The sequence below is a fragment of the Delphinapterus leucas genome, chromosome 14 (genome assembly GCF_059928025.1).
Source record: "Delphinapterus leucas isolate spDelLeu-1000000601 "Yukka" chromosome 14, BTC_Dleu_Yukka2, whole genome shotgun sequence".
NCBI lineage: Eukaryota > Metazoa > Chordata > Mammalia > Artiodactyla > Monodontidae > Delphinapterus > Delphinapterus leucas.
Genome location: NC_143142.1, coordinates 64,886,274 through 64,913,550, shown reverse-complemented (window position 1 = coordinate 64,913,550; position 27,277 = coordinate 64,886,274). Strand labels below are relative to the sequence as shown.

Below are 27,277 nucleotides of genomic sequence, written 5' to 3'. Positions count from 1 at the left end.
ACACAGACCTGGACATCTGGCTTCAAGAAATGAGCTGCGGGCTTCCCTGGTGGCACAGTGATTGAGAGTCCGCCTGCTGATGCAGGGGACATGGGTTCATGTCCCGGTCCGGGAAGATCCCACATGCCGCAGAGCGGCTGGGCCCGTGAGCCATGGCCGCTGAGCCTGCGCGTCCGGAGCCTGTGCTCCGCAACGGGAGAGGCCGCAACAGTGAGAGGCCCGTGTACCGCAAAGAAAAAAAAAAAAAAAAAAAAGAAACGAGCTGCTCTTCCTTCCAAGAGAGCTTGGGGGTGGGTGTGGGGGAGGAGGAGAAGGAGCCTAAAAATAATTCATATCTGACTCATTTTGCTTAGAATCTGACAGGGCTGCCTGCCAGGTAGGGGTTTGCCTGTCCCATTTTCTTATCTATCTTTAGCAGGGACTTAATGAGGGCAATTTCCTTGCTGCGATATAAAGACAAACCGCAGGCAATGGGAGTGTAATCTGTCTCACTGTTCCCTGGGCTCCTGATGACAGGATGACAATAATGGTCACTTCAGGGCTGAGCCGTCTGGAGGGCTTGGGGACGGTGTCATCCCAGTATAGGGCAAATGAAGCAGCGGTCCCCTCAGTGCGACCCAAGCCAGGCGACAACCGTGGAGGAAGTGTCTCCCGCTCCCTCCTTCTATCCCCCCATCTCTGCTAGCGCCGCTCGGACAAGATAAACTACTCAGCCTAAAACCCCATCACTCACAACATAGTCCTTTATCTTCAGCACCTCTCCCCCTGTTTTAAAGGGCAAGCACAGCCCAATTTCATTATTCACAGTAATCATGCTCTATATAACTGTATAACCACACTGTTCACTGAACCACTGCTCCCAGAAGAAAGACAGGGTTAGGTTCCTGCGAGCCTCCGGCCACATTTTCTCCAGTTGATCAAAGATAACCCCACTTTATGTGTGTTTTGGTTTATGGACACCTTATTTAACATATATTGTTGATTCATTAACATTGAGCCCACCGCCAACAGCACTATCAGTCTGGCCAGAATGAAGCTCATCTAACACGTATTTTCTCCATAAGGCACTTCACAGCCTCCCTGTACTTTGGAACATAGACAGCACTTGAGTGCTATGCTTAGGGGCCATTTTAAACTGCAAATTCACCCATGAAAAGCACATCAACGCAAAAAACACGGCACTAAATAAATCACGGAAAGACACTGCTTTACAATATGAGAGCTGGAGCAAGAAGACAGAGGTCTCCTGGTTCAACCTCAGCTGGGAACATGTGTGTCAGGTGACTCGAGTGTTTTCACCGCTCTGGGAGTGTCCATGAATGACTGTGAAAGCACTGTATTGACTAAATCACACAAAACAAATCATTTTAACGAGAGGCAAATTTGCAAATATAGAATCCACGAGTAACGAGGATTGACAGTACTTCCCAAAGGGCTACCTTAACGACTCCTGTGAATGAGCAGATGGATGGATGGATCTGCACTCTGAACTAGATGAATTTCTGATCAGTTCCCGGTGGGCAAGGTCTGGGGCTTAGTCATGTTCATCGCTGAAGGAGTCCATGACTGCAGGAGTGGTGTGAGGTGCTAAAGGGCATGGCAAGTTCCAGAAAGCAGCTGTGACTTAGAGGCAAGATTTTAACGTGGCACTGGCATCCTCCAGGGTCCCTGCCCATGAGCGCAGCGTGAGGAGGAGGCGGGTAAGGTGAATTCTAGAAGGGAATGAGGGATCTCCTGTAGCCAGTGATGGCCATCAAAGGGTGGGGTAGAGCTGTCAAGAGTGTGTCGAGGAGTGCGCTCAACAGGCATTCATGACAAGTCTAAAATTAAGTTTTTGTGTTTAGGGTGAGAAGGAAGAGGCAAGCATGAGTCTGCAGATGGGGAGGAGGATGTAAAACTAAGAGGGCCGCTGAGAGAAAGGTCTGCCTTCTGTCAGAGAACATGTGTTGGACCGGGAAAGGTAGACCCCGCTACGGCATCCTCAGTACGTTGCCGAGGGCCTCGGAGGAAATCCTGGGAGAGAGACAGGCACTGAGTGCTCATCTTGCCCAAGGGATGGAACAATATGGTCCAGAAAAAGACAGCTTTGCACGTGAGGTCATAAATAGCCCCTGACCACTTCTGAGGAACAAAGTGCTAGAGACTGCAGCTATGTGTATACAGTTCCAATTTTTTAAAATCAGAAAAATATAGATATCATCTCTCCTAAGGAGACTGCCAAGCCAATGATCTGGAAGAAAAGATGTAACCACTAATAGCTAGCACACAGTCACACAGACCAAGTCAGGGCCAGACCAAATCTACGTCCTTGAAAGGGTTACTCTCCTGATACACTTGGGGAGCCCTGCAAACACCAAGATTAAGGAGTGTTTACAGAGGCTTGCCCCATCACTCCATCCTGGGACCTGCCTTATCCATTAAAAAAAAAAAACTTAAAAAAAAATTCGAGATATAATTCACTTACCACAAAATCTACCCTTTTAAATCAAAAAATCCAGGGTTTTTTAGTATCTTCCCAAAATTGCATACCCATCACCATTAATTCCAGATGCCCTGTTCATTTTTATCAGTGACCTAGATGATGTCACAGAAAGCTTGCAAAATCAAATCTGATGGCTGACTCTAACGTTGTCCCCAGGGAAAGAGCCTGGCACCCAGGGAGGGTTTGGGCACATGGTGGCAGAGGAGGAGATGGAGAAATGAGACTGTAAATTGGTTCTACGGTTAGAGGACAGCAAGCCACTGTCATGGTCGATCATAGGACAGAGGCAGCAAGAGCTGCTGGGGGCTCTGCTCACCCTGCAGCGTCCAGGCTGTGGCCCGACTGCACCATCTGGGGACCCAGGGAGGGGGTGGCACTCAGATGTGGGGACAGCTTGCTCTCCTGCCTCTCGCCCAGCAGAGCCATCTGATACTAGCTGGCGATGACTGTGCCATTCTTTCCTTCTTTTCAAATCTGCTTTGCACATGGAGTAAATTAACCATTGTGAGACCTCACTTAATGAAACAAATTAATTTGGAGAATGGCTATCCTGTCTCCCCAGCCGCACGGGCATCGTGCGATGGACCCCTAATGCTTCCATTAGCTGCCCCACTCTCACTGTTAGGAGGCCAGCTCTGGAGCCTGCGGGGTCTACTGGGACTTCTAACGTCTGGGCTGGGCCCCGTCAGGAGCCAGGAGCTCCGGCTTTTCCCTTCTCTTTAGTTCAGTTGCGGGTAGTGGCAGCAGTGAGCTCCACCCATCCGGCTCTGTTTCTAGGGAGTTTTGTGGGAGCGACATCCGGGGCGGTGGGAATCCCTGGTTCCCACATCTGTTTCACTGAGGCTTTCACAGTCTCACCCTAATGTACTCCCATCTCCCTTCCAAATCCCCCTCGTGACTCATGGCTAACTCAATGCCCATCTCCTTAGGAAGCATTCTGTAACCACTGTCGCTGGTTCCTCTCTTAGAACCTCCTCGCAGGAACACATGGATTCTACACAGTCATGCACCACATTCTGGTGGCTTCTGAGGCCAGCTGTGCAAGCTCTACCTCAGGCCCTTGAGACCAGGGACCACGCCTGGCGCTTCTCTGCAGCACGGAATGTAGCACAGAGCGCTGCCCCATCAATCCTAGTTGGAGAGCTAAAGAGTGCTTCACTGTGGTGATCGCCGTGATGTGCCACCCAGGGCCCTGCTCAGAAATGACACACTCGCCCCTGGCTGCGGGATGCGCTGTGGCAGACAGCCCTCAGCGGTCAGCCCTACAGAAGTTGTCTGGGGCGGAGAGCTGCCGGCTCAAGGTCAAGGCACTTCCCATCTGATGACTAGAGCAGACATAGGGATACAAAGACCTGCCCCTTCTCTCCATCTTGGGACAACTGTAAAGAGTCACCCCAACTTCAGAACTTCCCATAGAATCAGAACTCCCCACGCAGACCGCGCTGCAGCTCACCCCCTCCCTCTGCCCAATCCTGCCCCCCTCCCTCCACGTGACCCCAAGGGCGCTCCTTAGTAAGTGTCCTGCCCAATAATCTCCATCCCGGACTCTGCTTCCCAGGCAACACAGACCATGACCTTCATTCACGGCCTCAGATGTCCATCTCTTCAAATGGAAAAGGGGTGGAGGGAGTAGAGAAAATCGCTGCATCCCCCCAGAGGTGAGACCTCACTCAAGGTCGACACAGGCAGTGGGTCAGCGGCATGGCCGGACTCTGCCCTCCAGAGTTTGCCCCTCTGCCCTGCATCCTGAGGGTAAGGGGCTCAGGGCAGAAGACGAATCTCAGCGGACCCCCATCCAGTCGGCAGGTCTCTGGCTTGGGTGGGGACAGAGCAACCGGAGGCATGTTGCTCTTTCAGGAATGCATGAAATACTCATTTAGTACATTCATATCATGAAATGCATAATTTTGTCTGAAATCAGCAAACATCCTCGATTAGTTTCGCAAAATAAACAAGTGGTTACCGGTTGTCCATGTTTTGAGACCATTTTAAAGGAGAAAACTTTTGAACTGTTCACAAGCTTAACCTTTTTTTTTTTGCAAAATGAGGAAAAGACGCCACAACTCAATTTTAGAAACAGAGGCCCTCGAAGCAGCACACAGAATGCGGGAGCAGAGTCTGCAGATGGCTGCCCTAGAGGGGCCCTCCTTCCCTGCCAGCCCCGACAGTGGGAGCAAAGCTTTAAAAGTTGATCCCTGAGAAGGAACAATTGACCCTGGGTGCCCTGCCCCTGGAGGTGATGCAAGGAAAGTTCCCTGGGCTCAAGCAAACCCGGCACTCGTGGGGATTTGGGACAATAGCCCCGCCCCTGCACCCTGCCACCGCAGACATCTGCACTCCACTGTCACCTTACAGTGTTTTCTGAGCACCTCGGATCCCCCTGTGATCTTAGCTGGCGCTAAGGCCATTTCCCGGTGCCTTACAAGGATGAGCTTTGTTAAGCCTCCCAATTAATGAACCCATTTTACAGAAGAGGAAATCAAGTTTTCGAGGTATAGAGTAATTTGCCAAAATCATGGAGTTAATGAGTAGGAAAGGTGGCATTCACATCCGGCATCTAATTCCACGGCATATGCCTCAGACATCAGAGAATAAAAGCAGTAAGGGCACACTCAACACCTCAAGAGGCCACCAGGAACTAGGATATAATCTAGACTTCCGTCAAGACTAGGGCTCTAGAGCCCAGTTTAGAAATTCCTGCTGCAGGCTGTGGGGTAGTACAGACCCCCAGGTTCAGCAACCTGCCGAGCTGGCGAGAGTTTGCAGCTATCAGACACCAGGCCACAGACCCCTGCAGGCCTTCCGGGAGAGCCTCAGAGACACCAGGGGGAGGGAGCGGGCCACCTCCCTTCATGTGACACTGCAGCCACCCTCCTAATTATGCACCCACCAGCTCCCTGCTCTTGGCTTTTTCTAGGTCAAAGGTCCACCTGAGGCTGTGGAGTTGAAAAGGCTGAGAGCTGCAGTCAGCAGGGGCGAGTTCAGCTCTGCTACTTAGCTGAACAATGTTGGCTAGTGTCCCTGGCCTCAGCTATTCCATCTGTTAAAAGGGGAAACAGCACCTTTTCTCCCTTGCAGCAGAGGGGGATAGATCAGAGGCATGACACAGATAGACGCTGGCTGTGCCCTTGGCCACCACATCTGATTCTGGTCACCTCCCCCTCTGCCACCAGGGAATGCAAGCCTCACTACTGGGAAGGTTAACCTGCTGTCCGAAAGTGTTAACTATCAAGGTCAAATATAAAGGTTTGGGGCTCAGCGAGGCCGCGACTCTCTATCATCAGCTGGAAGGTTAGGGTCGCCTGGATAACATTCCGTAGCCGTTCCTCAAATGCCAGAATCACACGCTCCACCAAGGAGGACTCGGGAGGCCCCTGGTGCTGGCTGCCTGCTTTCAGACAAAGAGGTCCTTAAAGTGTCCGGCTGCCTGCTCTTCTCCTGAAAGTCCCCATTGCCTGGGGACTCTGTGACGGCTGAGTGTTGGCCTGCACCATATTCCAGATTGTGAGTAAAGGTGGGGCCCCGACCGGCACACAGCACAGGCTCAACGTGTGTCTGCCACGCTGAATGGCAGAGTCTGAGCCCCCGATGGTCAAGATGTTTGTTGCTTGAGTCCGTCTTTGGTCCAGAGGAACACTCTCTCCTTTCATTTCAGATGATTTCCTGCAGTTCGGGTCCCGGGGAAGGTGGGCGGCCGCTCCTCAGCGCTCTGTATAAATCTTTCAAGAGTTTACTGGCATGAACGTCCTTTCCCTGCAGCCTCCTCTTCCCTGGCCCTGGCCCGTTAGCCTCTCCTCACAGGACATACTTTCCATCCCTTTAATCATCTTTATTGCCTTGCTTTGGACCCAGTCCCGGGTCCACATCCTTTGCGAGGTGTGCTGACCTAACTGGGCATTTGTTAACACAAGCGAGGCTCAGCGGAAGGCCGGCTTCCCGGTGCCTGCATGTCACGCTCCTTTTCCTACATTCCTGGGTCACGGCGCTGCTTTCCGGAGGCCTGCACTGTCCAGGGGCTCCTGCTGAGTGAGGTGACCTGGCCCACAAGCGGAGGCACGGCTGATCTGGACGCTGAGAGCAGCCTGCCCTTGCCTGGGCCCACAGGGGGACTTCTCCTACGGAAGCTCGGGGACCCCCTGCACCTCCACACACACTCTGGGGACCACAGGCCAGGGGAGGAGCGACAGTGAGCCTCTGCTCTTCCGGACACCTCCCCAGTCCCCTGTGAACCCCATGCCTCCTTTAGGGGGTGCTCCCTACTTCTCTCTGCGGGGAATTAGCGTCTGTGAAGCTGCGCAACAAGAAGGCGGCGCACACAGCGCAGCGACTACACTCTGGGCAGGCCAGGAATAGGCTTGGTCCACCTCGCCCTGCTCAGTTTCCCCTTTTGACGCCACTACGTAAAGTGCCTGGTGGTTTCTAAGCCCGGACCGCCTTCCTCCCAGATGGCTGTACACTCACTGTCCTCTGGGGCTATTCTGGTTCCACTAAATCCACCAGCTGATGACGTTCCGGGGGCCTGGTCCTCCATCCACCCTGAGTTGCGGCCACCACCCAACACGCCTCGTTCAGGGCCCGCGTGTGCAGGGAGGCATCAGGGACCCTGGGCAGCCCTAGTCTCCAGGAAGCTGCACAAGAAGAGGCGTTTCCAGTATTCTGAGGAAGCATGTTGACTGGGCTTTTTTTTTGCTCTCTGAGAACACGCTCTGTTCATTAAAGGTAAAACCACAAGCCATCACCTTTAACTAAGAAGAAATTCCCTGTAGAGGAGAACCTCATTTTAATTCTTCAGGCAGAAGCCTTCCTTCCTCCGTCCCTCCGTCCCTCCGTCCGTCCCTCCCTTCCTTCCCCGCTTCTCTCTCTTCCTCCCCGTTCCCTCTCTCATTTCCATCCAGAAATCATTTATGCACATGCTAACAAACAAACAAACAAACACTCTAACCCTGCTTTTGCACAAATGGCCACACACTAAAACACTGCTCTGCACCTGGACCCTTCCATTTGGAATATACACCTTGAAGACCTTTGCCTGTCAGACAACCTTTAAGGAAACAAAGGCTCAGCCTCCCAGACGCCCAACCTCAGTTGTTTGTTCCTATCCAGGGCTACCCCAGGCACTTTTTCTGGCCCCTTGCTGTCACCCAGCCCTCTGCTGGATGCCAGGGGAGATCCTGGTTTCTGCTTTAGTTTAAGTGAGCCCCAACCCCCCGGGCATTCGAGAGAAGCAGCACGTACAGTTGCTGATCTGTGTGTCGCTGTCCCAGCAGAACCCAGCACGGGCCAGGGACGGCTCTCAGGACAGGAGAGAGGAAAGACAGTCCTGGAACTGTGAGCTCCAGAGCCTCCTGGAGGCTGTGTCTCAAAACACACGTCGGCAGGTCCTGGTCCCCTGAGGACCGCTACTGTTGCTGCATGGTCAGTGGAAAGAGCTTTTCTCTTCCTGAACTGCCAAACCTGCCCTGGACTCCTGAATAGATCCAATCCCAGGGCCAACCAAGAGGTGGGCAGCCGCCACCGCCCCCGGTCACCAGCCCACTGAGTCTACGTCGCCTCCCGCCGCATCGGCTGATGACCAGGAAAAGCCAAACACAGGACAGGACTGTAGCTCCAGAAGGGCCGGCAGAGGCGGAGAAAACCCAAAGCTGGCAACGGAGAGTCTCCTACCTTCGGTCATTTCTTCTCCTCCGGAACAGCTTCTTCGTGTGCGCAATCTCCACCTCATGGGGCATCGGGTGGTAGCCCTGTGTGTTTGGGGGAGGAAGAGAGGACTGTCAGTAAATCTTCTGGAAGAGAGCAAAGAACTTCTGGGTCTGAACTAACTACAACAACACCTATGACCAAACAAAATCTAGAGTTTGCAAAGGCTAGACTCTGACCACCAAATCCAGGCTGAAAAATGGAAAACACCAGAGTTAATGAGTTTCCCACCAGGTGATAACGCTGGAATTACAGAACCAAAGAACAGTAGGGACACAAAGGGGTCCCTAGAATTTGTCACATCCAGTCACTCAAATTACAGATGAGAGCACTCAGGTCCAGAGAGGCGGATGAGCCAGTTCAAGGTCCAGCAGAGAATGAGATCCTGGAATCACTGGCTGACGGAGGACAAGTTAGCCCTCTAACATCAAGCTTCCTAACACAATGGGAATGTTAATATCTTCTCTGAGCTGTTGAGAGGACCAAGGAGATGCAGCCTCCTTGCAAATCCTGAGCCTCATGCAGAGGGAATGTGCCAGGACCCAGGTCTCCTCATATACTAGTCCAGGATGCCTCATGCAATTTTTACCCAAGATCTTTGTTACTTATACTCCTGGGGTATATTTAGAGGAAACATGCAAATAGCTAAATGCTTTTTTAAACTTTTAACTGGGGAAAATCCTAAAGATGGTCTTTTGCATATTGTCATCATGATGACAACCATGTATATATTTATACCAAGGTCAGAGAGAGACCCTCTATTCATAATGCAGGGTTGATCTTGCAGATGCCGGGCCACAGGCGGAATTATTTGCAGAAGTTGGGCTGATGGCCAGCTCTCTTCTTACCATTTCCCTCCCCCCAGAAAAGTGTGTCCTGGTGGGACATGGGAAAGCACTGCCATTCCATTATGGGCAGGCTGGGGTGGGGTGGGAGGGGTTGAGGGTCTTAGGCCTGGAGGCCTGGCTTGGGCCTGGGACATCTGGGTATGGGTCCTGATGCAGAGTCCAGAGCCTGAGCATGGCCCCCATGCCGCCCACAAGGCCCTGGGTGTGCACAGGGTCAGAGGGTGTGACAGGGCCCAGTGTGCTGGAGAGGGCACAGTGAGGGCCCATTTAGCACCCGCCCCCCACGCACTTTACAGACAGGGAGACAGAAGCCCAGGCCCCCTCCATGGCAAGGGCACATGCAGCCCTCTGTATCTGGGCTCCTAGCGGAGCGTCCTGCTGGGCTGCCTTCTCAGGGCTTAGCCCCCAACCACGGGGCTAAGCAGCCCTGGACATGGGCAGCCCGGCCAGTCCTGAGGTGCTTCCTGGGGCGGGCACGGGGAGGACAACAGGCTCAGGAGGACACGGGGACCTTGGCCTTTCAGACGCTTGGCCGAGACTCCTATTGAGTCCAGGGAGGGAAGGGCACGTTTCAAATTTAATTTAATTTAATTTACATTATTTATATTGTCAGTCCCTCCCTCACACCCTGTCTCTTGGTTCCAACAATCCGACCAAGAAGGCATGAATGAGTTCTGGCTCGGGCAGGCACAATGGGCCTCTGCTGCCTTAGGATGTGCTTTGTTTAATGGTTTTCTCAAAGGATATTATTTGCTTTCTTTAATACAAAACACAAACAAGGAAAAACAGCAAGTCTTCCCCTCTCATTTCCCCTCTCCCACCCTCACCCAGCTCCGGGCTGGCCCCTTCCCTCCCTCCGGCCTCAGGTCACCACAGGAACACACTGGGCGTGCCCCGTGGAGACAATGGAAGGAAGCCGAGCCTGGATCGGGAGCTGAGCTCTGAGGCCGGGCCGAGGGAGCTGTCGGGACACTTGGCCTTCCACGAGCTCAGAAGGTGCCAGCCTCCCCTGTCTGGGCCCCGGAGTCCTGGGCTCTGACCTGCATCCTGGCCTGCCCACTCCCTCCTCCCGGCCACACGGCTGCATCAGAGGGGAGCTGCCCTGGTGACCCAGCCTCGGCATGGAGTCCTAGCTCTCTGCCAGGACTCAGTGTGGCCCAGGGGCATGCGCGACCCCTCAGGGTTTCTAATGAAGCCACTGCTCTGACCGCTGTGTCCATCCATCTATCGCCTCCAAATTACTACATATGTATGTACATATATAAAATATCATCGTAGTTAAGAGCCTGGGATCTGGAGCCACACTGTGAACTGTCAGCTCCTGGCTCTTTCTCTTGATGGCTATGTGACTTTGAACAGGTGACCCAACCTCTATGTGCCTCAGTTTCCACACCTGTAAAATGGAGATAATAATAGCCTCCTGGGGTCCCTGTGAGGGTTCAGCGTGTTGATAAGCGTGTAAAGAACGTAGAACAGTGCCTGGTACGCAGCACGCCTCAGCAAGTATCTCTGGTGTCGTCACTGCCGTCGCTGGCGTCGTCACCATCGTCATCATCACGGACGGCAGCGGCACTCCTCCCATCGTCCTGACGCTCCGCTCAGGGCCGAGTGCGCCAGGACAAGCAAGGCTGCTCTGGCCCCTCTCCTCACGGGGCCCCCAGTCTTGGCAGAGAGACCAGTGGAGTTGGTTTGCAGGGGAGGAGGGTGTAGGAAGCTCGGGTTAGGGAAGATGGAGGGAATTAGCAGAGAGCCTGGCGACCAGGTGGTGTGCTGGGGAAGGATGGAGGAGTTCTGCCTGTGTCCTCTATGGCCTGAGGCTGGCAGACCCCAGTGGGAGGCCAGAAATCAGCTGAACAAAGTGACAAAGGTGACAGAACAAAGCCTTGTACCTCGAAGGTCTTCCGTCCCCAGGAATAACCCAGGCTGGTGCTATAGAGGACTGGTCCCACCCACAAGATCACCTGGGGCCCCAGCCTACTGGCACCATGGTGAATACATGAATGAATGCCACCTTCCCTGGGGCACTTATGTAGAACTTTCAGACGGTCTTGTATAAAATGGGGTGCACTGTATTTATACAAGCTTTACTGGAGGACCCTCTTCAATTAGCCACTTAGTTCTTCAAACTCAAGCTGGTGGTGGTACCATGTGACACACACAACTCAAGATGCTGCCCACACTTCCCCCAAAACAAGGGCATTTGGGGCCAAATATGAGGCCAAAAGAGGAAGACAGAAGGAGAAACTCTGTGCTTAGCTACGATCTGTCATCAGATTAGCTGCTGACCTAGGCTGGCAAAAGTTCTTTAAAGCCATTGGTGGGAGATGAGGCTTGTACATGAATGTTCATAGCAGCAGTATTCATAATAGCCAAGAATGGAAACAACCCAAATGTCCAATAACTGATGTTTGGATAAATATGTGGTAGCTCCATACAATGGAGTAGTGGCTATAAAATGGCTATAAAAAGAGAGGAAATTCTGATACATGCTACAGCATGGGTGAATCTATCAAAGACCACATATGGTTCGATTTCATTTTTTTTTTTTTTTTTTTTTTTTTGCGGTACGCGGGCCTCTCACTGTTGTGGCCTCTCCCATTGCGGAGCACAGGCTCTGGACGCGTAGGCTCAGCGGCCATGGCTCACGGGCCCAGCCGCTCTGCGACATGTGGGATCTTCCCGGACCGGGTCATGAACCCGTGTCCCCTGCATCGGCAGGCGGACTCTCAACCACTGCGCCACCAGGGAAGCCCTGATTTCATTTTTATGAAATGTCCAGAAATGGCAAATCTGCAGAGACGGAAAGTAGATGAGAGGTTGCCAGCGCCTGGGGAGTGAAAGAATGGGGAGTGGCTGACAATGGGCTCCAGGCTTCTTCTGGGGATAATGAAAATATTCTGGAATTGGACAGTGGTAATTGTTGCTCAATCTCATAAAGATACTAAAAACCATTTACTCATATATTTTAAAGGGTGAATTTTATGGCATGTAAATTATATCTCAATTTTTAAAAGGTGGGAAAAATATTCCAGGTAGAGGCAATAGCAAGTGTTTTGAAAAAAAAAAAAATCCAGCCACGGTGAACACTGTGCCCCCCTCTCACTCAATTACTCTACAGAAAGCAGCTGCCCTAAAACACGGTTCCTACGAGAGGGCTGGAGAGGGTGGCACGTGTAGGCAAGAGGCATCCAACTATGAGAGTGACTAATAAGGAGTCTGGAGAGGCACGTGAGTTGGTATTTCCAGGCCCGGCCAGGGAAGATGGGGTTCTGGCTTTAGACCAGAGACCCCCCTCCCTGCTTTTTAGATAGGATGTACCTCTTGAGTGGAGAATGGGAAATTTATCAGGCTTGTCAGAATGATCGTTTAAGAGTATACAGTATGAAAAAACAAAACAAAACAAATATTTTTAAGAGGGTGGATCTCATGTTACATATACTAAATAAAATAAAATGTCACAGAACTAAAAAAAAAAAAGAGTATACAGTAGTCTTTGCTCTATTTCTTTACTCAATAAATTCTTCTATTCTATGTTTTGAAAGAGCCCCATCTGGACGTCAGTCCAGGTATGAGCATCCCCCCTCCCCCCAAATAAACAAGAGCCCCACCAGCCTCTGGTTTACCAGCTGGTTTGTGTGTTTCCTCAGCCGGAATCAGGTGAGCCTCTGTAGCATCACCCTGGACCACCCAGGCCCTGCCTGCTCTTCCTCTGCCTCTCTGCATGGGAACCCTTCTCCCTTTAGCTCTGAGACCTGGTTGCAGTTCCCCTCTGTCTAACCTCTGACCACTTTCAATAACTAAGTGGGTCTGGGAGACAAGTAGATTATATAAAACAAGGCTCTCTTGGGAGGGAGGGAAGATAATACTCCTTCTGCGTGCAGCTTGGGCAGAAGACACGTGAAACACACACACACACTCTCTCTCTCTCAGTCTCTCTCTCTCCCGTCCCGGAGGTCAGCACGGGTCTAAGATGCGGCACCACGGGCAGCGTGTTACCGCTCTGGTTGCTGAAACCCGTCACGTAAAATGTGCCCATTCCAGGGCAGGCTGAAGCTAATACCTCACCACCTGGGACGGCAGGTATTTCTGGGGGATTAAAGGCAGCTGCGGCAGAGCTGCTGACCGCAGACTGGCAGTGCAGGGGCCTTCCTCTGAGATGACAGCTACCAACAAATATATCTTGGGTCTGGGGAGGGAGGGCAACGTAAGCATGCTGAGCAAGGCGGCGTGTGTGCCGGGTGGCGCTGAGACCTGCTGCCTCTGTGGTAAGAGTGATGCACGTCCACTGAGCCACAGGCTCCCCTCCCCCCATCCCTCCACACTTCCCCACCCGCCCCACCATCCACCCTTCCCCCATCTACCCATCCATCCATCCATCCACCCAACCACCCATCCTATAAATACTGTCGTTTTAGACACTGCAGACACAGTAGTGAAAGAGCAATAGGCAAAATGCTGGTTTTTACAGAGCACACATTCTAGTGAAAGGAGAGAGATGACAAACGGATAATATGATCAAAGATGAAAAATGCTATCGAGCAGAACAGGCAGGACGAAGGGATGAGAGCAGCAGCTGTGGCGGTGGTCAGGGGAGAGCTGTCCACTACTTGCCATCCATCCACCCATCTGTCCATCCTTGGTTCTTCTTTACCCAAGCAGCTCTCAAGGCCTACTATGTGCCAGGTGCATCAGATGGGGACACCAGAATGAAGAGACCCAGTCCCAGCCCTAGGAGCTCAGGGGAACACAAATAAGCAAGCTGACGCATGCCGTGCGGCACGGTAGACGTTGTGTAGATGCCTCTGGCAGCCCTGAGGACCTTTGCTTGGAGAAGGGTCAGGGAGGCCCTCGCCAGCATGGTACCTGAGCTGAGTGCTAACGGGCTGACAGGAGCACAAGGGAGAAGAAGAAGGTACGTTACAACGTCCACCTGCGGGACAACACACGCCAGGGTCATAGGTGGATTGTGTGGAGACACGCTGGCCCTACAGGAGGAGACAGAGGCACCAGGTGCTCCGAGGGCCAGGGTGGGGGCTCCTGACCACAGTGTCGTGTGCGGTATCTTCACCCCCACAGTGGGTAGAATTGTGTGCCCCCAAAAGATCACTTGGAGTCTTAACCCTGGGTACAGGTGAATGCGACCTTATTTGGAAACAGGATCTTGGCAGATATGATGGAGTTAAGACGAGGTCATACAAAATTAGGGTGGTCCTAAATCCAGTGACTGGTGTCCTTATAAGAAGAAGGAAATCTGGACAGATACAGAGGGAAGAAGGCTATGTGAACATGGAAGCTATGTTTGGAGGGAGGCAGCTTCAAGCCAAGGAACAGCGAGGATTGCTGGCAGCCACCAGAAGCCAGGAGAGGCAAGAAAGGATTCTTCCCTAGAGCCTCCAGAGGGAGCGTGGCCCTGCTGACACCTTGACTTCTGACTTCTAGCCTTCAGAGCTGTCAGACTGTAAATTTCTGTTGCTTTAAGCCACCTAGTTGATGGTGGCTCCAGCACCCAAAAGTAGGAGATGATAAATTGCTCTTGTTCTAAGCCAACAGCATGTTGGCACTTTGTTATGGCAGCACCCTGCCCCCGCCCTCCCCCCCGCCCCCCTTCCCGGGCCAGGAGACGAGACGAATACAGGTGGAAGAGTAGGCAAAATCATTTGTGCTTTAAAAAAGGTCATTTTTCTAACTGGATTTCCTTTGCCAAAATGGAGTTGCATTTGTGAAAGTTACGTGCTCACCAGGTAATTTCACCGTGTTGGCAGCCTGTTTTTACCAAGGAGGAAGGAGGGGCTCAATAAGGTCCAGGAAGTTCCTCAGGGCCACCCAACCAGTTGGCAGTAGGCTGTACCTGCTGCCTCCAAGGCTCACGCTCCCAACTGTGATGTCACTCAGCCTGCAGTACCAGGGCAGAGATGTGGAGGTGGAACCACTGGGGGCATGAGAGGGCATCTCCTGCCCCACCTCTGATCCCATGGTGCCGGGCCATGCATTCTGGGTCCCAGCAAGTGAGGAAGTGGCTCAGCGCAAGCTCCGCCCGGTACTGGAGCCACCGTTGGACGGCCCCATTTCTGTCCATGGTGCCGCCCACCAGGCGTGAGGATGGAGAGCTGGTGTCCCTGGGCGCTGGCTCAGATGCCGTCCCATGTCTGCCCTGCAGAGTGCGTGCCCGTGTGTGCTCAATGTGACCTCTGCGATGACCCTGGCCATGGCCCCTTCGGCAGGCCTCCGCTCCCCTCTCTCTAGGGAGTGGTGCTCATGACACCAACCTTACCCTGCCCTTCACTCCCCAGGTTGGTGGGGTCAGGGCCCCTGGCTACTGCTCTGCCTGGTTCCCCTTCAATCTTGCGGGACGAGGTTTAGAAGTGCCCCACAGAGCTCGGTCCCACGGCCGGCAGCTTCATGGAACCCCAGGCCCACTTTCCTTCCAAGGGAGATTCTCCTGACATTCCCGTGACCTGTGACCTCTGACCACTGGCCTTGGACCTGGGTCTGATAGAAATCATCCAGGCCTAACTATCTCACAGGCCTATTCTCTTTCTCACACACCAGCTCTTTGCAAAGGGAGAGTGCGTTACACAAATACAAAAGAGCCTTCCTCCTGTTGCGTGAAGACCCCCAGACTGCGGTAGACCTGGACGGGCCTTCAGCAGGCTGTGATGCGGCTGGGAAATGCTGGCGCTGGAAGGGAAGGCTGCGGATCCCGGCCCAGGTGAGGCAGCAGTGGGAGGTTCCAAGCGGGGCATGGAAAGCTGTGCTCAAGGTGACTCCAACCAGAAATAAATACAGGATCACAAGACTCCACTGCCAGGACACCTGGAGCTTGGTTCTTTTCTACACATTAGCTGCCTTTTCCCACACACACCAGTCTCCTGACAGGTAAGCCCTGTGGCCCCAGCTGTACCCTCTCCAGCGACCCGCCCATCTGCCCCCATCTCTCCTGGGTACCGACTCCCCACCTGGTCTCTTGGAAACCACAGCCTCTCTCCTCTTCTTCACAAGCTTGCGTATTGGCCCTACCTGTCACTCCCAAGGATGCTTTGAAACACATGGAAACTAATGACTTCTTTCTCTCCAGAAAATTCCAGATGGCCCAGAGTGGAGGACCCCAGGAGCCGTGACTCAAAAGAACTGGATGTTGGTTCTGCCGTGCCCACTGGGCGATCCCAGGGAGCTGGAGCCCCACAGAGGCAGGACAGACTCAGGCCAAGCCAGCTGGGACTCCCCATGTCCCTGTCTCCGGCTCGACATGGGTAGACATCCCGAGGGCCGACGGTGTGAAGGAAACATAGCACTTGGCAACTTAAGGGGCCATAAAAATACCAAGTACAGCTCCTCTGACAATGAGTTTGTCTCAACCGTGGAGCCTTCCTCTTGCTAGGGTCATGTTTTTTCATAGCTTCTAAGAAGTTATCCTACCAAGCTCCACGTGGGCAGGATGTGTGGGTCACGTCCAAGCTGAAACAAACAGGTAATGTTTCTAAAATTCCTGGAATCTCAAGGCTGCACAGCTATTCAGAGAAGCCGACCTGTTTCAGAAAGAAAGGTGGGAGGCGGGAGGCTAAACCATGTTTAAATCCGTGATTTTCTACCTTTTCTTTTAATTTATTTTTTTTAATCAGCAGAGACCCTTTTAAGAACAATACCTCAGCTGGAGTCCCAATATAAAAACAAACATAAAGGTAGACGGGGCAGAGATGCAGAGGCTGCCTCTGAGCCACCAACATCACCCGCTGCCTCCACCCCTGTCCCCCACTCACACCCTGGACTGTGAACATAGCCGCCACCCATTCTGAAAGGCTGGATGCTGGCTACACAAGAACTGGACATTCTTCCAGAAACGGAGCCTAACTGAGGCTCTCTGGCCAGGGTTTAGTGGGGTCTACTGCACATGAATATCTTGCCTGTGGCAGCCTTTGGGGTGCGAGCCCACAGCATTTATCCAGCACGCAGGGGTCTGTGCCTGCACTGTAGCGTGGTTACAGAGACCAGGTCGCTGGCATGTGGCCTTCCTTGGGTGCACTAAACTAATAAAGCCCATCCCTCCTTTTTCCTTCAAGTTGGGTTTCTCACTGTAACAGCCAAGAATCTTGACTAATAAACCCACACAGCCTTTAGGCAACCTGGGCCCCAGCTCTGTTGCCAAACTTGGATACCACTGGGCAGTTATCTCCCCCAGCCCTCTCCTCCTTCTTGTGGAAAATGTGGATGAAAACACTTGCTTTTCCTGCCTCCTGTGTCATGACTGCTTGTCTTCCTTCGATTTCATGAGCCAATCAGTTACCCTTTTTATCTTTAAATATATTTTGAGTTGGGGTTCTGTCACTTGCAACCCAAAGAGTCCTAAATAATTCAGCATGATACAACTTTAGGTATTGTTACGGTTGTTCTTAGTATATCCATGAAATCCTGGAAAGCAAAACACGACTGTCCCTGCCCTCTCCCGCTGGTAGCCATGTCAGGAAACGATCCACTGAGCAATGTCAAATACTGATGACACTGACTTGATAATTTCTGAGTAAACAGAAAAAAATAAGCTAGAACATTGGTACAAAGGACAGGACTACAAACCAATAGAAAAATGTTAGAAAATTGTTTTTATGTTACATTGTGTAAAATGTAAAGGAAACAATTACTGAAGTGCTGCTTTTTCAACCACTGTCAGATGACACAGATGGAGAGATATACCATGTTCTTGGATTGGAAGAATCAACATTGTGAAAATGACTATACTACCCAAAGCAATCTACAGATTCAATGCAATCCCTATAAAATTACCAATGGCATTTTTTACAGAACTAGAAGAAAAAATCTTAAAATTTGTATGGAGACACAAAAGACCCCTAATAGCCAAAGCAGTCTTGAGGGAAAAAAATGGAGCTGGAGGAATCAGGCTCCCTGACTTCAGACTATACTACAAAGCTACAGTAATCAAGACAATATGGTACTGGCACAAAAACAGAAATATAGATCAATGGAACAAGAGAGAAAGCCCAGAGATAAACCCATGCACCTTTGGTCAACTAATCTATGACAAAGGAGGCTGGAGAAAAGACAGTCTCTTCAATAAGTGGTGCTGGGAAACTGGACAGCTCCATGTAAAAGAATGATATCGAACACTCCCTAACACCATACACAAAAATAAACTCAAAATGGATTAGAGACCTAAATGTAAGACTGGTCACTATAAAATTCTTAGAGGAAAACATAGAAAGAACACTCTTTGACATAAATCACAGCAAGATATTTTTTGATCCACCTCCTAGAGTAATGGAAATAAAAACAAAAATAAACCAATGGGACCTAATGAAACTTAAAAGCTTTTGCACAGCAAAGGAAACCATAAACAAGACGAAAAGACAACCCTCAGAATAGGAGAAAATATTTGCAAACTAATCATCGGACAAAGGATTAATCTCCAAAATATATAAATAGTTCATGCAGCTCAATATTAAAAAAACAAACAACCCAATCCAAAAATGGGCAGAAGACCTAGACATTTCTCCAAAGAAGACATACAGATGGCCAAGAAGCACATGAAAAGCTGCTCAACATCACTAATTATTAGAGAAATGCCAATCAAAACTACAATGAGGTATCACCTCACACCAGTCAGAATGGACAGCATCAAAAAATCTCCAAACAACAAATGCTGGAGAGGGTGTGGAGAAAAGGGAACCCTCCTGCACTGTTGGTGGGAATGTAAATGGATACAGCCACTATGCAGAACAGTATGGAGGTTCCGTAAAAAACTAAAAATAGAACTAGCATACGACCCAGCAATCCCACTACTGGGCATATACCCAGAGAAAACCATAATTCAGAAAGACACATGCACCCCAATGTTCACTGCAGCACTATTTACAATAGCCAGGTCATGGAAGCAACCTAAATGCCCATCGACAGACGAATGGATAAAGAAGATGTGGTACATATATACAATGGAATATTACTCAGCCATAAAAAGGAACGAAATTGGGTCATTTGTAGAGACGTAGATGGATCCAGAGACCGTCATACAGAGTAAAGTAAGTCAGAGAGAGAGAAACAAATATCATACATTAATGCATATATGTGGAACCTAGAAAATGGTACAGATGAACTGGTTTGCAGGGCAGAAATAGAGACACAGATGTAGAGAACAAACGTATGGACACCAAGGGGGGAAAGCAGCAGGGGGTGGGGGTGGTGCTGTGATGAACTGGGCGATTGGGATTGACATGTATGCACTGATGTGTATAAAATGGATAACTAATAAGAACCTGCTGTATAAAAAAATAAAATTTTAAAAAAAAGTTTCCCTTTTGCAACCAGTGTAGTCCTGTAATGGGTGTGTGTGTGTGTGTGTGTGTGTGTGTGTGTGTGTGTGTGCGTGTGTGTGTGTGTGTGTGTATAGGGAGGGCTATTGGAGCATGACTATAACTCTCTCTGTGTCGAACATCATATGAGACCAAGTGGCTCAGGGCCTCATCCAGGTGACAAGTCCAGGACCAAGAGTCCAGAAGGAGTCCTGGATGCAGGCCCCCTGGGCTCACGATGACACAGGGACAGCCACATGAGAATGGAATGGGGGCAGACAGATGCTCTCCACTTCGTTGATGAACGGCTTTTGCTGGGGGTCCTGGGAAGGCTGCAGACCTGAAAAAGGTAACAGCTTCCTGCTGCTACAGACCAGAGGCAGGAAGATGATCTAGAAAGGCAAGAGGTACAAGTGGCCACAGGAAAGACACAGGGTCTGCTCTGCAGCCTCCGGGAAAGTTGCCTGGGCACGACTGGACACACGTGGCCTGAATTCTAGTCTCTAACTGAATGGTGTATCCATGACAGACATAAGACCCAGATCCTGGAAAAGCCCATAAAGCAAACTCAAGAGAAGACAAAGTGGGCTTCCCTGGTGGCGCAGTGGTTGCGAGACCGCCTGCCGATGCAGGGGACGCGGGTTCATGCCCCTGTCCGGGGGGATCCCACATGCCGCGAAGTGGCTGGGCCCGTGAGCCATGGCCGCTAAGCCTGCGCGTCGGGAGCCTATGCTCCACAACGGGAGAGGCCACAGCAGTGAGAGGCCCACGTACCGCAAAAAAAAATAAAAAAAATAAAAAAAATAAACCTAGTCTATTCAAATGAAGATCCCTTCCTTCTTTAAAAAAAAAAAAAAAGAGAAGACAAAGTAATATTCGTGCTCTGGTCTCTAAGAGGGAGGCAGAGTCTTTGTGAGGTAGGCAATTTGTGAAGAGTTTTATGTACTTGGGGAGGTTCAGAGACCATCTTGGGAACAGAAGCAACAATGGATTCTGGAAGAGGAGTGATGACTCTACAACGCTTAGAAGATGCCCACTGCGTTCTGTGACCACACTGTGTGTCACGGACATAGAAAAACCAGACTCTGCCTGTGTCCCAAAGAAGTCCACAGGCTGCTGGAAGAACAGATACACAAGCGATTTTACTACTTCAGGGAAGTCACGCGGACACCCAGGGTGCAAGGAACCCGTGGAGGAAGGGATGCCCGAGGCTGCCCTCTGAGTTACCGGAAGGCTCTGAAGTTAACAGAAGCAGAACCAGAAAGGCAAGGGCCCCAGCAGAAGTTGCTAGAAGACATGTTTTAATGGCTTTGCTCTTGCCTCTCCTGAACATACTCTGGTGTGGCTCAGTATACAAACTGGTAGTAGTCAGGTAACGGTAAGTGTAAGGGCCTCTGTGGGCCCTGGGCAGGGACCCTGTCCCAAACACCTCTACCAGAGAGGCTGAGATCCCAAGCCGAGTTCCACTGTGCGGGGGATGCCTCCAAGGCCTTGTGTGAGTGAACGGGTTCATCATTCTCCTGCCCCTGCACTGGTGGGCCAAAGCTGGCTGGTCCAGGGACACGGGGGGACAGGGAAAGAGGCCTTGACGAAGGAGCACCTATGAGCAGTAGGGCCCCTGTCCCAGTGTTTGCAGAGCCAGCCTCAGGTGCTTTAAGCAATGCAGATCCGGGGCTGCCCAGCAGGGATCGGAGTCAATTGGTTTGGTTTTAAATACCATCACTGCCACCTACTGTGGGAGCCTGGATAGATAGCTACCCTACTTATGCTTCTATTTTCCTCTTCCATAAAATGGCAATAATGAAGAATTATGCCAATTTCAGCGGACCATCAGGAGGATTAAATGAGATTATGTGACGTATGAGGACAGGTAGCACAGGAGGTTTCCCAACTGCCCATCCATCCCCCCATCCTCTGCACACGCCCCCATGGCTCTCTTCCTTTTCAGGGCACAGTCTGTGAAACCCCAGGCCCAAGGGCCCCCCATCTGCACCCGGAGCCCCTGCTGCCCCTGAGACTTTCTAACTTTCCATCCACGTCCCTCAAGATGGAAGCCGCAGCCCAAAGCCCCAATAACGCTGTGCTAGAATGAGGTCACCCTGTGTCCACCAACCAACCACTTCCTGAGCCCCACAGCTGTGTCCAGAACATTCTCAGGGGACAAAAGTGCGGCTTGCTGCCACCTCAGCCTCCTCCATGCAGTTATTCAACCCCTGCCCGCTCCCGGCCCCGTCTGGACACTGCTTATCCCTCTTTCATCTCATCACGGGAGCCCAGGAGGAGGGGGGCAAGAAGAGAAGGACCTTCCGGAGGTTCTGAAGGGCAAGGGCAGGGCCTATCTCCCAGAGCGGCAGGCCTTCTTGGGAACCTACTCCAGGCAGGACATCACCCCCGTACCCTGAATACCCAAGGCAGGCGCCACATCCTCTGAAAGTGAGCTGCTCCCAACTCGAGAGAAATGCTGAGTGGGACACTGAGTCAGAGCAGCCTGGCTGGGACTTCCGGGCACCAGACAGCTCACAGGGTATCACAGAGGCTGAGCCATGATAGAGACAAGCAGGGAGAACCCACAGGGGCAGGCACGGCATTAACCCCTAGAGAGACAAGAGGGCAAAACGTGGTCCCCCCTGGAGGAACCGACCATGCTTTCATTCATTCACCCGGCTCATCCTCACTGAGGCTTCCAATGTGCCAGGAGCTGATCTACCACGGTGACTAAGCCACAGATATGGGCTTCCACTCTACAAGGGGTACGTGACAGTCAACAGGATGCAACTAAAAAGAAAGAGACAGGTGCGCCGGGAAAAGAAATGAAGAGGGTAATGCTTTCCATCGGAGGATCAGAAATGGCCTGTGAGAGTGACATTTGAGCCAAACTAGAACAACCAGGTGGACAGATCGAGAGAGATTCAAGGCTGAAACCAACATTGTGAATATCATAAACTAGTGAAGTTTAAATATCAGAATGGACAGTTGCTACTTTTTACTCTGCTTAATGACATCCCACCCACTGCCACCATCATTTCACAAAGGACAAAACTTTAAAATAAAAGCTGGGCCTTTACGTGGATTAACTTCAGCTCCGTGTAAAAGTCACTACGCCTTCCTGTAGGATGCCCTTTACACGGAGTCTCAATCGGGTGCTCTGTCTACCTCACTCAAATTCACCGACATGTGCTTAGAAAGAAAATTGAACTACTATACGGGGTTCATGTACTCTTTACAATAGAGCGCACATATACATTTACACGCAGGTAATGTTGCACAGCCATGTTACCTACTCCAAAACCAAGTATTCTGAACTTCATGGGCATTTTAAGGGGTTTTCAGGAGTAATCTTTTTTTTTCTTAAATTTTTGAATTTTATTTTATTTCAGGAGTAATTTTGTTTATAAGTGATCCCTTTCATTTGAGCCTAATCCCCACGCAAAATGTGAACTCACCATTTTCCTCATTTTGCAAAGACCGGTGGGAAAACCTCTGGCTCACCTGTGTTGGCCTAAGCCATGGACCTCAGCAGCGACCACTGCCGTCCTGGTATGAAAGTCAGGTCCTCATGTAATCCAAACCCTTTCCCTTCTTGCTAATGGTATTTATTCAAGCCATAACCAGTTTTTGTTCGGTTTTGTTTTCAAAGAGAACATGGGATTTGGGGGTCATTTGCTCACTGACCCTCCTCACCCTGGGCCACCATCCTACCCTCCTTGGGCCGCTGACACAAATGCAATACAATTAGTTTAGTGCCCACTTATTGACCGATAACCATACAGCCCTCATGTCCTAACGCTGAAGCTGCCAGAACATATGGGAGTGAGTCCTTTGCCAGCGGCCGGGCCTCCCCTGCTCAGCTTGTGCTAGGCTGCTTCCTGCGACAGGAGGTTTCAGAACGGCAGCCCTTGTCTGCTGGACCGCCCAGCTGCCGCAACAGAAGAGGCCAGGAAAGCTGGTGCACTTGCTGCCCCCTTTATCCCCAAGCTTTTCAGGGGTAAGTTTCGCACCTTTCTTAATTTCTTTCTTTTTCTTTTCTTTTTTTTTTTTTTTAGGATGGTGCAGTTTCCCACGATGTTGACCTTCGAGTTGCCCTGCACGGTCACCCAGCTCGGGCTCTGTGCTCACCCCAGCTTGACCAGGAAGGTCAGTGTGCACAGCTAGGCCCAAGGGGTCAGATCTGGGGCTGGGGTCTGGGTGACCAGTATTCATGGCTGCACCACAGCCTTTCCAGTCTCTTACGTGGAGGAAGTGATTCTTCAGGCTCTTACTGCCCCATCCCCTATGTCAGAGCTCAGGGCCCTAGGTGGAGGAAAAGTTTTAATTACTACCCTGCCCCTCCCCACCGGCTCAAGAACTGCTTTACACTTCTATTTATGGAAACACAGCAGAAGAAGCACTGGGCTGGGGGCCAGGGGACCCGGGTTCCTGCCCTGGGGGTCGCTCTAGGGCCATCCTCTCCTCCCTGCCCCCATGTACCTGCCACCCCGCCCCCGAACACACATTCCTCATCCCCGCTTTTCCTTCTGCCTGGAACATCTTCCCCACTTTTGTTCAGCCCTGAAATCCTGTCCAGCCTCTGCTGTTGGCATAAACGCCCCTGCCCTACAACACTGACGCAAATTACCATGTGAATTAACTCATGTGGTCACAGAGCGCATCGGACAAACTCCTCTTAGCACGCCAGCCTGGTGTCTAAATAGACTAGGTAGCTGCTCGCAAGCTTGCCTCCTCCACCATGCTGTTAACTTCCAGGGGCTCACGGGCCATGCTTGCTTCACTTCCATAGGTCCCACTGTGCCTTAGATACCACAGTCCTCCATAACTGCTTGTTGGATGAAAAGTTAAGATGACTGACAACCCTGGATGGACCAGAAGTGGCCCATCCCCATTCTACCCCCTGGTGACCAACAGCATTCACGGGAGACCCAAGGGGCCTGGGGCCTACAGACTGTGGCCATCAACCAGGCAAAATCTCCCGTGTTGCAAGAAGCCACGATGCTCCATCGCCTCATGGGCCCTCGACCTGTAACCACGAGGCCCATTGCTCAGCGACTGCAACTGTCCTTCAGCTGAATGGAAAAGGTATGAGGATCTGGATCCCCCAGTCCCCAGTTCCACTGCAAAGCTCTCCGAGGACCACAGTGGCCATTGCCTGGCCTGCGCTAGAACAAGAGCACTGTGGATGCTTGGGGTCCAATCAACTCCACAGGCACCCTAGTTTGTGACAAGTGTCTCACTGCTGCCAAGCCATCCCTGTGTGCAAGGCCAGAGGCAGGTCCAGCCAGGCGGGAGGGCTGCTCACTTCCCCTCGCTGAGCCTCAGCCTCCTCTGCTCTGAAAGGGAGAACTTAAACCTGCTTCCGTGATGAGGATTAAACGAGGCTCTGGAAATCAAATGAGATGACATATAGGAACACATCTGGCCAGTCCTGGAACACAAATTCGCTGGACCCAAGAGGAAAGTGCCTGTGCCCAGACCAGCGCACAGAGAGAAGGGTTCAAGTGTACCCTAGGTCCTCAGAGCTGAGGCCAGACAGGCTGAGAGGGGTCAGTACTACCAGGGGAGGAATGTGGCCTGGAGGGGTCACACGAGTAACAGAGACCAGGGAGCTGAGGCCAGGAGTTCTACTCTGCTGGGACAGGGGGTTGACCAGGTCCAAGGAGGTAGGCCTGGTCCCCTGAAGGACTCAAGACAAAGCTTCTCCTGCACTTTTGAGGTAGGCTGGCCCAGACCATGAGTGGGAGCCATGCAGTGACAGGGAATGCCACTCAATGGCCACTCCTGGGCGTGGTCACTGCTTTCTGCCCTGGATCTGTGCTCTTTGCCTGGGGTGAAAGCACTGGGGGTGAAGGGGAATTCTGAAAGACAGCCGTGACCTCAGCCCAGGCAAACGCCAGGAGACTCCGTGGGAGGCCTCAGGGTCCTACCTTCCTTGTCAGAGCCTTTAGTTTCACCTGCAAAACAGCATCTTATGTGTTGCAGATGCACAGCGAGAATCTTCCACGTGTCCGACGACATCGACGGTCGGGGAGGAGGGGAAGGGGAGAACGCGTGTGGGAGATAGCTTGGACTTGAGGGAAAGCCTGCCTTTACACTCCTTGGCTGTTTGCAACAGGTTCTACTGGCTCCCTCCTAGGTCAGCTCAGGGTGGCAAGAAGACAAAGAATGAGATGGCAAAGGCAAGGTGAGGGCATCCTTGGGCTGAGCCCCATGCGGATGAGCAGGCCCAACAATGGGGGGAAGCTAGCCCGCGAAGTCTTTCCTTCCCCTCCAGTCCTGCCTGAGAAATATGCGTCCTTCCACTGAGTGAGCAATTCCATTTTCCTGGAAGGTATTCAAAAAGTCTTCTTACCATAGAAGGAACTAAACTGTATCTGCGAGGATCGCGAGCTGTGATAATGATAATAACAGCATCTATCACTTACGGAGGCAGGCAGAGCTCAGAGTTTCACAGGTATTAACTAATTTAAACCTCACCACAACCCTGAGAGGGAGGTACTATTATTATCCATTCTCTACAGGAGAGGAAAAGGAGGATGGAATAGATTAAACAGATTTAATAGCAGACCTAACGAAATACAGCGAGTGTGTGGTAGAGCTGGGACATTAACTCAGAGGCTTGGGGTGGAACCATAACACAATGCCCATAAGAGCTGCAGATCTGAGAACTGGCGCCAACCACAGCCAATGGTTGTCGGGCTGATCCAGAAGTTGGGGGTTGCAGTCTCAGGCAATAGACCCCCAGGTGCCACCGACTGTGCAGAGAGACATCACAGAGCAGGTACCCAACACGCATTGGCTGATGGAATGAGAAAGTGTATGAAAGAATCATGAGCACGGTTTTCAACAAGCCATGGAAGGGATTGGCCTACTCATGGTTTTCCCTGGATTCACTCTGCAGACCATCGCAGCGTCAGAGATATAAATTCACAGGGTTGCCGTCAGTGGGCTCTGCTGGAGTACCTTGCTTCTTCCCTCTCTCCCTTTCTAAATGAAGTCACTAAAAGCGATACTTCCAAGCTAAATATTAACATGATCAGTATCGTGCGAAAATAATGGACCTCCTTGACAAGTGTGTTGTCAAAAATTATAAAGTCTAAGGAACATGGTCTTATGGAAGTTTCCAATTAGGAAAGATGGGAAATCAGTAGATAGAAATGAGTTCCTAAACACCTGCTGGCATGCAAAAAGTTTTCTGTGTAGAATTGTTTTAACTATACTAGGAGAGTATAAGTCCTACGGCAAATATCTTTGGTAAAATAAATAATTGTCTGCAACTTATTAATTTTTTAAGTGAATACTTTAAGGACATAGGTTATACCTCGCTCTGACTACAGGAAATGGACTATTTCAGAAATTCAATTACTTGTTCCATTCCCAGAAAGCAGGGCTGACCTTTTGCTGGGTGAATGTGGGCCATTAAGGACGCCCTGCCACATAAAAGAGTCTTTATGGGTTGTCTTAAATTGGGCAGCCATTGGTTTCGGCCGGCTCACCAGGCACCAGCAGCTCTGATGACCTAGTTGGTACCTTTTCCCTCCCTGCCTCTGTAGCAGTGATTTGACCTACTTTCAGGGGCACAGTGGTGGCTGAAGAAGGAAAGGAGGGGAACGCGAGAGCCTGGACACAGGAGTTTGAAGCGTGGGCTCTGGTCAAGCACAGGGCTAATCCTCTCCCTCTCTCCATCTCCAGAGCTTCTGCCCTCCTGCAGTCCCTCCCCAGCTCAGTCTGTCCAACCTCTTAAATCTATCAAGTTTTGACGTGGGGCTTCCCAGCCCTCTCACCTCACAGCCCATCGGGAGCACAGCGACATCTGTATGGCCCACTGGGGTAACCCTAAGAGGCTGCTTGGGGCCAGAGGGTGGCAGCCTGTAGCACTGGCCACCCAAGGCCCGTCACCCCAAGGCTGAGAGCACAGAGCCATATGTTAGCCCAACTAGGACTTATTCTCAACACATCTATCG

General features: G+C 51.3%; 1 protein-coding gene across 5 annotated transcripts in view; it reads right to left on the bottom strand.

The window, feature by feature from the left end:
* Positions 1-27,277, bottom strand: part of CTIF (cap binding complex dependent translation initiation factor) — a 307,707-nt gene that overhangs the window by 136,266 nt on the left and 144,164 nt on the right. For all 5 annotated transcript variants that reach the window (XM_089895159.1, XM_022584518.2, XM_022584521.2 and 2 more), the window contains one exon: positions 8,147-8,223. In XM_089895159.1, coding sequence (XP_089751285.1) covers positions 8,147-8,223 — 77 coding nt within the window. The remainder of the gene's footprint in view (positions 1-8,146; positions 8,224-27,277) is intronic.